Source organism: Octopus bimaculoides, chromosome 5, assembly GCF_046866305.1.
Source record: "Octopus bimaculoides isolate indiv1 chromosome 5, ASM4686630v1, whole genome shotgun sequence".
NCBI lineage: Eukaryota > Metazoa > Mollusca > Cephalopoda > Octopoda > Octopodidae > Octopus > Octopus bimaculoides.
Genome location: NC_142932.1, coordinates 111,222,209 through 111,235,134, shown reverse-complemented (window position 1 = coordinate 111,235,134; position 12,926 = coordinate 111,222,209). Strand labels below are relative to the sequence as shown.

At 39.3% G+C, this 12,926-nt stretch overlaps 1 protein-coding gene across 6 annotated transcripts in view; it reads left to right on the top strand.

The window, feature by feature from the left end:
• The window catches only part of LOC106871759 (putative methyltransferase-like protein 15 homolog), a 39,668-nt gene extending 26,742 nt beyond the window's left edge, over positions 1 to 12,926 (top strand). For 5 of the 6 annotated variants that reach the window (XM_089352941.1, XM_089352940.1, XM_014918394.3 and 2 more), the window contains exons 3-5: positions 219 to 413; positions 4,743 to 4,937; positions 11,674 to 12,926. In XM_089352941.1, the coding sequence (XP_089209067.1) occupies positions 219 to 413; positions 4,743 to 4,937; positions 11,674 to 12,091 (808 nt within the window). In that variant the 3' untranslated portion in view covers positions 12,092 to 12,926. The remainder of the gene's footprint in view (positions 1 to 218; positions 414 to 4,742; positions 4,938 to 11,673) is intronic. The other variant, XM_014918395.3, reaches the window with a different exon arrangement.

Below are 12,926 nucleotides of genomic sequence, written 5' to 3'. Positions count from 1 at the left end.
AAAATTTAGTAAAAATAACTTTGTTACTATTATTAAGCTAATGCTTGGAACAATAACAAGAAAAGCTTAAATTTAGATGACTTTGAAACAGAAAGTTTATATCATAGAACTAAGGTTGGTCTCTGGCAGGTTGGTATCAAAAGGGTTTATTGAACAAATGAAAAATTAATTACCCTATTTGTTCCACATCATTTCCTTTACATTTTCTGTCTTTCCAGCCAGTGTAAGATACTCCCTTTGTTAGGAACATTCGAAGATTTGCCACATCTGCTGCAACAACATCAAGTGCCAACAAACTCCATCCATAGTGTTCTTCTTGATGCAGGAACATCATCTATGCAATATAGTGCTGCAAATCGAGGCTTTTCTCTCAGTCTCAATGGTAATTTGGATATGAGAATGGATGGATTAAGGTTTGGATTAATTTAGCTTGTATTTTGATGTGTTTCTTCTTTCCAAACATTTATATTCTTGAAACTATTTTGGATATTTTCTAAGATTAGTTTATTTAATTTCTATAGGCAGTACTACACTCTCGGAGTGGTTGGCGTTAGGAAGGGCATCCAGCTGTAGAGACTCTGCCAAATCAGATTGGAGCCTGGTGCTGCCATCTGGTTCACCAGTCCTCAGTCAAATCGTCCAACCCATGCTAGCATGGAAAGCGGACGTTAAACGATGATGATGATGAGTAGCATGGCTGTGTGATTAAGAAGCTTGCTTTGAGACCACATGGTTTCGAGTTCAGTCCCTTTGCATGGCACCTTGGCAAGTGTTCTCTACTGCAGCTCCAGGCTGACCAGTGCCATTTGAGTGAATTTGGTAGAAGAAAACTGTGTTTGTGTTTGTCTTCCCAACCACTTGTTGTTGTGTCCTATAAATTAGTGGTGCTGTTTATATCCTGTAACTTAGTGGTTTGGCAAAAGAGACTGATAAAATAAGCACTAGTCTTAACAAATATGTACAGGGGTCAATTTGTTCAGTTAAAGTCTTGAAGATAGTGCCCCAGTATGGCCACAGTTTAATGACTGAATCAAGAAAAAGATAAAAGAAGATACTACTTAAGCTGTTGAAGAAAAATTTAGGCAGTAATGGTTACCATTTCTGTATCATTCCTTAGAAGCATCAAGCTGTTAGATCAGGTTATGAAAGTTTCGGAGAGGGTCATAGCCCAACTAATTAGGGAGCGAATCAATTTAGATGAGATGCAGTTTGGGTTCGTGCCAGGTAAAAGCACCACTGATGCCATATTTCTAGTGAGACAGCTGCAGGAGAAATACCTAGCCAAGGATAAGCCTCTGTACCTGGCTTTCGTTGACATGGAGAAAGCCTCTGACAGGGTCCCCCGATCCCTTATCTGGTGGTCAATGAGGAAACTTGGGATAGAAGAATGCTTAGTGAGAGCTGTGCGAGCCATGTACAGAGATGCTGTCAGTAAGGTGAGGGTTGGAAATGAGTACAGGAATGAATTCCGGGTAGAGGTAGGGGTCCACCAAGGTTCCGTCCTCAGCCCCCTCCTATTTATCATAGTCCTCCAGGCGATCACAGAGGAATTCAAGAGAGGTTGCCCCTGGGAGCTCCTCTATGCTGATGACCTTGCACTAATTGCGGAGTCACTATCAGAACTAAAGGAGAAGTTTCAGGTGTGGAAGCAAGGACTAGAATCGAAGGGCCTTAGAGTCAACCTAGCTAAAACCAAAATCCTAATAAGTAGGAAGGTAGATAAAACACAAACCCCTTCAGGTAGATGGCCCTGCTCAGTATGTAGAAAAGGAGTAGGTAGTAACTCTATAAGATGTACCCGGTGCAAGCTATGGACACATAAGAGGTGCAGCAATATCAAAGGCAGGTTAACTAGGAAGTTAGCTTTTGTATGTGGCAGATGTTCAGGTACAATAAACACTGTAAACAAACAGGAAACAACTTCTGTCTCATTCCAGGGAGAAAAACTAGAGGTAGTTGACAGCTTCCACTATCTGGGTGACCAAGTTAGTAGTGGGGGTGGGTGCGCTGAAAGTGTAGCTGCTAGAATAAGAATAGCCTGGGCAAAGTTCAGAGAGCTCTTACCTCTGCTGGCGACAAAGGGACTCTCACTCAGAGTAAAAGGCAGACTGTATGACGCATGTGTACGAACAGCCATGCTACATGGCAGTGAAACATGGGCTGTGACTGCTGAGGACATGCGTAAGCTCGCAAGGAATGAAGCCAGTATGCTCTGCTGGATGTGTAATGTCAGTGTGCATACCCGATAGAGTGTAAGTATCTTGAGAGAAAAGCTGAACATAAGAAGCATCAGTTGTGGTGTGCAAGAGAGACGATTGCGCTGGTATGGACATGTGGTGGGAATGGACGAGGATAGCTGCGTGAAAAAGTGTCACACCCTAACAGTTGAGGGAACCCGTGGAAGAGGTAGGCCCAGGAAGACCTGGGCTGAGGTGGTGAGGGAAGACCTTCGAATATTGGGCCTGACCGAGGCGATGACTACTGACCGAGACCTTTGGAAATGTGCTGTGCGTGAGAAGACCCGGAAAGCCAAGTGAGACCTATATCCAAGGCCTCTGCCAGGGGTGTAGCCAGCCCACTTATGCGTACCTTTCCTACATTGGACACTAAACTCCGCTTGCGAAGACTTGTTGAGGCAAGTGAAATCGAACTAAATTCGATGACTGGCACCCGTGCCAACGTCGTCTCTCTCTTTGGACATGAAACTCAGCTTGCGAAGACTTATTGGGGCAAGCGAAATCGGGATAGTACCTGTGCCCAGCGTCGCCTTTCTGGCACTTGTGCCCGTGACATGTGTATGGATTTTCGAGCAAGATCGTGCCAGTGCCCCTGGACTGGCTCTTGTGCAGGTGGCACATAAAATACACCATTTTGAGCGTGGCCATTGCCAGTATCACCTGATTGGCCTTCGTGCGGGTGACACGTAAAAGCACCTACTACACTCTCGGAGTGGTTGACGTTAGGAAGGGCATCCAGCTGTAGAAACTCTGCCAAATCAGATTGGAGCCTGGTGTAGCCATCTGGTTTCACCAGTCCTCTGTCAAATCGTTCAACCCATGCTAGCATGGAAAGCGGACGTTAAATGATGATGATGATGTGCTTCAATGTTAATTTTTGACATCATCTAAGAGTTAAATTAAAAGAAAAAGGTCCAAAACAACCTGAAATAAATGTTCATTTATGAAAAATCATCAAATTTAACCTAAACACCCTGTATATCAGGATGGGAAATAGGGAATGGAGCAAGGTGTAGGGAAGTTATGGAGAAGATAGACTCATTTATAACCATCACATGATGTCTAGACAAGAGTAAACACAAACACATGCATATTTATATACATACATGATATATGCATGCATGTATGACAGGCTTGTTTCAGTTTCCATTTACTTAAATCTATTCACAAGATTTCGGTCAACCCAGGGTTATAGTGGAAGACACTTGCCCAAGGTACCATGAAGTGGGACTGAACCCAAGTCAATCATGTTGGTAACAAAAACTATGAATAACATGTTTTATTTTCAAGACACTCAAGTATTAAATATAGGTTTTCCAAAGCCACAAGCCATATTTTTTTTTTAAATCCATGTTTCACTTAGATACTCTTTAATGTATGCATTGTTTGCGAACTACTATCATCATCAGCACCACCATCATCGTCGTCGTCATTGTCGTCGTCCAATGCTCACATGGGGCAGGTGAAATTTCATCGTCGTCATCATCGTTTAACATTCGTTTTCAATGCTGGCATGAGTTGAACGGTTTGACTGAGGTCTGGAAAGCCAGCGGCTGCACCAGGCTCCAATCTGTTCTGGCAATGTTTCTACAGCTGGATGCCCTTCCTAATGCCAACCACTCCAAGAGTGTAGTGGGTGCTTTTTACATGCCACTGGCACAAGAGCTTTTTACGTGCTAGATGACCTTCCTATTGCTAACCTTCACCTGTTTCCAAGCAAGGTAGTAATATTTCCTCAAGTGTTTCCATGGACAATTGCATATGAATGACACCACTTTGTATGGTAGTGACACTGATTTACTGCTGTCATCTGATGTCAAGACAAGGAGGCACAAGCACACACACACACACAAATATATACAGGTGGGCCAAAAGTCACGCACCAAAACATTTGACATTTTATATATACTATGTCATTATTATTATTTTATTTATTTTATTCGATTTTAGTAAAATTGAAGCATGTCTTTGACAATTCTGAATGTGTTGAACTTATTTTGTGCATGACTTTTGGGCCACCCTGTAATTTCTACAACAGACTTATTCACCTAAATCCTTTCACAAGGCTTTTGGTTAGTCCAAGGCTGTAGTAGAAGACACTTTCCTAAGGTGCCACACAGTGGGACCAAACCCCAAACCTTATGGTTGGGAAACAAACTTCTCAACCACACAACTGTACCTTAATACGTAAGAAAAATAACTTCTACTGTAAACTGACTTCAGGGAAGATTTGTGACATGGTTGCATTATTAATGCATCATCATCATCTAACATTTGGCTTCTATGCTGGCATGAGTTGGACAATTAGAGAGGATTTGGTTACCCTGAGGGCTGTGTTGGTCTCCAGTGTCTACTTTGACAAGATTTCTACAGCTGGATACACTTCCTAATGCCAGTTACTTTACTGAGAGCACTGGGGGCTTTTTTTCATAGCATTACATCATATTTTATTGCTCTGTTTGTTTTGCTGTATTTTATAACAAATATATTAAAATATTTTCCTAGAGAACCTGACCAGCCTACTGCTGCTGATGTGGTAAACACTTTGGATGAAAAAGGTTTGCAGGAACTTATCAAGAAATATGGAGAGGAGAAGAAAGCTGGTGATATAGCTCATGCTATTGTACAGTTTCGGGCTGCATTTGGGAAAATTGTAACTACACATCAGTTGGCAACTATTGTAGCAAGTGTATTTGACAGGTAAATGTGTCTAAATCATTTGTCATTATATTTAATTCTTTTAAGACGGTGAGCTGGCAGAATCGTTAGCATGCCAGGCGAAATGCTTAGCGGTATTTCGTCTGCCACTGCGTTCTGAGTTCAAATTCCACCGAGGTCGACTTTGCCTTTCATCCTTTCGGGGTCGATAAATTAAGTACCAGTTATGCACTGGGGTCGATATAATCGACTTAATCCGTTTGTCTGTCCTTGTTTGTCCCCTCTGTGTGTAGCCCCTTGTGGGCAGTAAAGAAATAGGTATTTCGTCTGTCTTCATGTTCTGAGTTCAAATGCTGTCAGGGTCAAATGCCGTCAGGGTCAAATGCCGTCAGGGTCAACTTTATCTTTCATCCTTTCAGGGTCGATAAATTAAGTACCAGTTGCGTACTGAGGTCAGTCTAATTGACTGGCCCCCCCTCTCCCCCAAATTTCAGGCATTGTGCCTATAGTAAAAAGGATTATATTTAATCCTTTTAAGGTGGGAAGTTGGCAGAATCGTCAGCACACCAGGCAAAATGCTTAGCGGTACTTCGTCTGTCATCACATTCTGAGTTCGACCCACTGGGGTCAACTTTGCCATTCATCCTTTTGGGGGTCGATAAATTGAGTACCAGTTACACACTGGGGTTGATGTAACTGACTGGGGTCCTCCCCACAAAAATATCAGGCCTTGTGCCTATAGTGGAGGATTATATTTAATCCTTTTGGTAGCAACCAGACAGCTTCGGATTCTATGATATAAAACTGGCTGTTATAAGAAGTTTGTAATTTAAATGAAGACATTCCACGATAAGTATTTAAGTCTCTTTATAAAGTTATATTCTAAAAATCAGCTTTAAATTGCAGTTAAATTAGTTATGCTACTAAATCTCTTCAAATTTTTTTCTTAATATTTTTTTTTAAGACACCATTTCGAGTGTGGCCGTTGCCAGTACCGCCTGACTGGCCTTCGTGCGGGTGACACGTAAAAGCACCCACTACACTCTCTGAGTGGTTGGCGTTAGGAAGGGCATCCAGCTGTAGAAACTCTGCCAAATTAGATTGGAGCCTGGTGTTGCCATCTGGTTTCACCAGTCCTCAGTCAAATCGTCCAACCCATGCTAGCATGGAAAGCGGACGTTAAACGATGATGATGATGATGATGATGAATAAGGGAATCGTACTACTGTTATTTAGCCCTAGGAAGTGGTCCAGCTTCCTAGGGCTAAATAGCAGTAGTATGATTCCCTTATTGGGTTGTCATGTTAAGTTGACAGTATACAACTACTTTTTTTTGTTTTTGATTTTTGTAAATTGTAAAAATTGTGCAGACATGGCTGTGATTGAGAAGCTCACTTTGCAACCATGTATAGCAACTTGAGTGAGTGTCTTTTTCTATAGCCCTAGGTTGACCAATGCCTTATGAGTAAATTTGACGATGGAAACTGTGTAGAAGCCTATTATCTATATGTGTGTGTGTTTCTTTGTATTTGTTCCCCACCACTCTTACAACTAGTATTTGTTTGTTTATGGGCCCTGTAACGTAACAGTCCAGCATAAGAGACTGATACTATAAATGCCAAATTTATAAATAAGTACCCTTGAAGGTAATGCTCCAGCATGGCCACACTCAGATATAAAAGATTAATTGAAAATCATAGGCAGTGGTGTATCATCAGAAATATCGTGATGAAAGGCTTAACATTTGCTTCTTTGTCTTGCCATTGTTGATTGTGAAGGCAATGTTGGGTTTGTGGTTAGGGTATTCAGCTCACATTCGTTAGGTCACGGGTTCAATTCCTGGCAGCGCATTGAGTCCGTGAACAAGACACTTTATTTTCACATTGCTCCAGTCCACTCATCTAGCAAAAATGAGTAGTACCTGTAATTCAAAGGGCCAGCCTTGTCACTTTTTGTGTCACACTGAATCTCCCTGAGAACATCGTTAAGGGCACACATGTCTGTGGAGTGCTCAACCACATGTATGTTAATTTCACGAGCAGGCTGTTCCATTGGTTGGATCTACTGGGACACTCGTCATCATAACCAACAGAGTACCAGTTAACTTAGCAGTTCGGCAAAAGAGGCTGATAAAACAAGTACCAGATTTCAAAAGAAGTACTAAACTTTTATATCCTTCTATCATCATCGTTTAACGTCCGCTTTCCATGCTAGCATGAGTTGGACGATTTGACTGAGGACTGGTAGAACCCGAAGGCTACACCAGGCTCCAATCTGATTTGACAGTTTCTACAGCTGGATGCCCTTCCTAACGCCAACCACTCCGAGAGTGTAGTAGGTGCTTTTACTTGTCACCCGCACGAAGGCCAGTCAGGGGGTTCTGGCAACGGCCACGCTCAAAATGGTGTATTTTATGTGCCACCCGCACAAGAGCCAGTCCAGGGGCACTGACAACGATCTCGCTCGAAAGTCCTTACACTTGCTGTGGGCACAAGTGCCAGAAAGGCGACGCTGGGCACAGGTGCCATCCCGATTTCGCTTTCGCTTGCCCCAATAAGTCTTCGCAAGCTGAGTTTTGTGTCCAATGAAGGAGACGACATTGGCATGGGTTGGATATACAGATTTCACAAATCAGGGATAGACACAACTGTCTTCACACAACGTACTTCAAATACTCCAATAAATACAAACTCTCAACAATCTCAACAACTTCCACGAACTCTCAAAGACTCTTATGACTCCTCCAGTTTCAACCAATATGCGACTCTTTTGTCCATCTTTCCAATCCCACGGGGTTGTCAATAACTCTCGCCACATCATAAACCATTCAAGGTGGTGCTCCAGCATTGCCATAGTTAACTGTTCTGTCCAACTACAGCAATCAACAACTGTAACAAAGTATGTTTTACTACAATAAAGGGCCGACTGGCTCTTCTAATGTCAGTACACTGTAATTAATTATCATTGCACAATCTTAATTAAATCAACAGACAGTTCCAATTACAAGTGGGGAGCGTTTGTTAAGATATTAATTACTTAATGAGATCCGTTTTACTTTCTATAAAGAATTAATTTATGTGAGGAATGTGATATTTAGACTGAATAATCCTTTGGGCTTTGTTGGTGCTAACCACTAACAAAGTTGATGGATTTTTTTGTTTGAGGGAAAACATTGTAAGGTAGTGTGTGGCCAGTGCTAGATTAACCATTAAGCAAAATAAGCCTGTGCTTAGGGTTTCAAGGGAAACAGGGGCACCACAGAAATGGTAAATAGTTTGACACAAAAGAAATCACTTCAAACTTGCAAAAATAATATTCATGTTGCTTTATCTCTACTAAATACAGAAGCAGATATGCTATGTAAGATTAATTTTGAGGGTCTGACTAGACTTTACAATTAAAAAAAAGGTGGAGAAAGCTTTTCAAATATAAATAAAAGTGGAAGTATACAAAAATAGACATTATTTTTTGTCTTACTATTAGTTTTGCTTACTTTTGAAAAATAAAAATTTATCTTATGGTTTATCATTGTTTATATTTTAAATTACATATATATGGGGGACACCAAAATTTTTTTAGTACTTAAAGCCTTTCTGGGTCTTAATCTGGCACTGTGTGTGTGGAAGAAATATATAAAGAAAAATGATGTTCTTAACCACTACAATTCTAAAAATACTGAACTGCGTGAAATGTTTGTAATGCATTTTAGTTGTCGATAAACAAAGTGTAATAAATGATCAGAGACAGAACTGAATGCAACCAATATTGTGCAACAAACCAGTTTTGAAGAAAAGTGTCTGTTATTGTTGTTCTTCTTGTGATTGTTGTTCTTCTTGTAGTTGTTGTTCTTCTAGTTCTTGTTGTGGTGGTGGTACATAGTAAAGAGAACTGACAAAGCGCAAAATCTTATTAAAGATTTTTAGTATGCAAAAGTGTATTATTGATCAAGTAAGTTTTCTGAATGTTGTCCAGCATGTTAGTGATAAAAATATGTACAACCATGCCAAGTACGAGAAAACCACTCCATATTATGAGGAAAATGATTGAGAGTCAATAGTTACTCATCACTCGAATATTCTTTGGTTCTGAAGAGAAAAATCATTTCTTAGTGAAGTGGGTGAAGGTGTTGTTTTATTACTTTGAAATAAGTCAGTAATGTCTTTCTTTGACGGATCAGACTGCTCTGTTTCTCTGACTTATTGATTTTATTCCTGAATGCCTACACTCTTAAATATTGCCTTCATCAATACATAGGACACATTTCTTTGTAAAGAAAAAAAAAACATAAAATCTCCAGAGGGACAGAGTGAGATTTGCAGGTGAATTGCAAGGAAACATTTGGCAGTGAAGGAGGAAATGTGAGAGAGAAAGAAAGAAACAAAGAAATCTAAAAAAGACTGGTTCATGTGTTAGGTGAGAATGACATTTTGAAATAGAGGTTAGATTGCATCAAGCACTTACAGATAAGAATAGCTGAAAGCAGTATAAGTATGTGAAGCAACATATAGCATATTTAACCCTTTTAATATCAATCTGCTTGAGACCACCCTTGGTTCTGTGCTACAAAGCAGTACAAATATCAGCCTAAAAATAACAAATTCTGCATTTTTTCAAAAATTAAATGTAAGAAAGGTAGTGTATTTCAACAGAAGTCATCATCATCATCATTTAACATCTGTTTTTCATGCTGGCATGGGTTGGATGATTTAACAGAAGTTGGCCAGTTGAAGAGCTGCCCAGATTCCAGTTGTCTGTTTTGGCATGGTTTCTATGGCTGGATGTCCTTACCAATGCCTACCACTTTACAGAGTGTACTGGGTGTTTGTATGCAGCACTGGCAAACGCACTTGTATTTGGCACCGGCACAAACGCTTTTATGTGACAGAGGCACATGTACTTTTACATGGCACTGGTATGAGCACTTTTATGTGGCACCAACACCCACAGCACGGGCGCATATATGTAGCACCAGCAACCACGGCATGAGGATCTCTCAGCTGAGAGCTTTGTCTAGAGACATGCCTGGATGCATGGACAGTCACAATTTTACTTAGCTTGACATGTCTTCTCAAGCACAGAAAACCATCAGAAGTCTTGGTCCCTTGTCATCTCCTCTGTGAGGCCCAATATGGTAACAAAGGGGTTAAAAATGTTTAGTCACAGCAAATAATTTGGTTAGACAGTAGACAGAGAAACAAAGAACTCTAATGTCAGACAAAGAAAATTTTTTTAAATGTGGATGAAAGTGGTTAAAGCATATGTTTTTGAAGTCAAGAGAGTGAGGTTGTTGGCAACAAGCAAGTAACAATTGCTTCTTTGAAAAAACAAACTTGATTTTTATCTTTTACTTGTTTCAATTATTGGATTGCATCCATACTGGGATATCACTTTGAAGGGTTTAGAACAAACAGACTCCTCAGTACAATAACACCTTGATATACAAATTAATTTGTTCCTGGAGACCACTCATAAAGTAAAAACTTGTAAAGCAGTGCAATAATTTCCCATAGTAGCAATGTTATAAATCATAATTCATTCCCAGAAAAATATTTTATCTATAAAATTTATAATACTTGTAAATAAACAGAGATAAAACAATAGAATGTAAAGTAAAAAGAATGTCGAGATTATCTATAATAAAAAATATTATCATAATCGTTTTCTGAATCACTTTCACTGGACTCGTGCACACCACTTGTAGATGTGATCACCAATTCACAAGCACTCGTAGACAGACTTGTAGATTTCTTTTTTAAAAACCAGTCTAGAGTTGTTTGCTTGGAAAGAGCTGTTTTTGCTCTCTACAGATTTCTTGGTAACACGCAGAAGCATTTGTTATAGTTGTAGAAACTTTTGCACTTCATTCAAAATTTGGATCTTGTGCTTGAAAAATAAAACCTGGGGTCTCATGAAGCAAATGCTCATTAAGTAAGGTGTTGGTACTTTATTCTATCAATTTCTTTTGCTGAACTGTTAAGTTACAGTGATGTAAACAAACCAACACTAGTTGTCAATATATGTATGTGTATGTATCATATGTATATATATATATATGACATGCTTCCACATTGTTTCTGCCAGTAAAATTCACTCATAAAGCATTAGTCAGCCAGGGCTTATAGGAAAGACTTGCCCAAGGTGCTGTGCAGTGGGAGTGAACCCAAAACTACGTGGTTGCAAAGCTATCCTCTTAACCACAAAGCCTTGCCTGCACCTATGCATTTTCTCAAAGTTGCTGACCATCTGACCATTTAGTTGATAGTGATAGAATCAAGAGATATGGGACATAGAAAATATATAATTTCACTAAGGGTACATATTAAATTATTGCATCATCATCATCATTATCATTTAACGTCCATTTTCCATGCTGGCATGGGTTGGACGGTTTGAAAACTGGTAAACCCAAGGAGCAGCACCAGGTTCTGATCTGATTTGGCAAGGTTTCTACAGCTGGATGCCCTTCCTAATGCCAAACCACTTCAAGAGTGTAGTGGGTGATTTTTATATGCCACCAGCACGGGTGCCATTGACCTGACAGACATCGGCCACAACTATGGTCTCACTTGGCTTGACAGGTCTACACAAGCATGGTATCTTGCCAAAGGTCTCAGTCACCTGTCACTATCTCCATGAGGCCCAATGTTCAAACAGTGCTTTTTACATGCTATCAGCATGGGTGCCAGTCAGATAGCACTGGCATGGTCCACGACTATGATTTTAAATTAACATTATTAATTTTGCTTTATTTACTTTAAAATTTCCTTTCTTATTTCAGTCCAACGAAACGAGATAAACTCCAAAGACCAGCCCATGTTGCAACAAAAACATTTCAAGCGTTACGTATATTTGTGAACAATGAACTAAACCAGCTGTCAAATGGATTACTCGTCGCTCACAATTATCTAAAAGAAGGAGGCGTTTGTGCAGTTATTTCTTTCCATTCTCTTGAAGATCGTATTGTCAAAAGACATTTTCATGGAATTGATATTAATGCTGCTAAGAACATGTCTTTAAGCAGTCATCAGTTTCTAAGTCCTTCCAAAATATTCAATGAAACATCTGTGCAAAGTATTATATCAAAGAAATGGAACCCTATACAAAAGAAAGTTATTGTTCCTGATCTTACAGAAGTTGAACAGAATCCCCGAGCTCGATCTGCCAAGTTAAGAGCTGCTATTAAATGCAGCTCTTAAATTCATTATTCATTATTTATTTTCAAACTAAGGTGGTGAAATGGTAGAATCATTAGCATGTTGGACACAATACCTGGTGGTGTTTCTTCTGGCTGTTTATGTTCTAAGTTCAAATCCTACAAAGGCCAACTTCACCTTTCATATTTTTGGGGTGTCAATGAAATAAGTACCAGTCAAGTACTGGGGTCAATGTAATCAAGTAGCCCCACTTCCTAAAATTATTGGCCTTGTGCTAAAACTAGAAAGAATTATTTATTTTTTAAACTTGGTTCATATACAAGTGAAAAATGTAACCTTTTCACTGAATTTACAAAATTCTGTTGATAAAAGTTTTGGCAGCTATTTCAGCTGAAATTGCTTGAAAACACACAATTGCTACAGCTTAACTGGAGAACAATGTAAAATCTAAATACACAATATATACCATACTCAGTGGTGTGTAATATGCATTTTTTCCCCAAAGAGTATCTCAAAATGTTATCCTGGGCCCTATATGCAAAGTTGGGTGTTCCATAAGCTTATTTTATTCCAGATTCTGAATATGCTGAAATTGAAGTATATGTAATATGTTAATGTGTCTTTTATGCCATCAAATATGGTATATGATCTATTAATATTTACTCTGAAGTAAATATTAATTAATATTAATCAACCAAATTTTCACTGTTTCTACCTCAAATCCAGACTGACTAGATTTTATTTCATCCCATATATGAACTCATCACTGATGCCTAATGATAAATCATTGAACTTGTTTTATTTTTTCTCTTGTAAATATTTTGCTTAGAAAGGATGTTTCATTAAAACACAATCAGCATCATTTTTCTTTAACCAA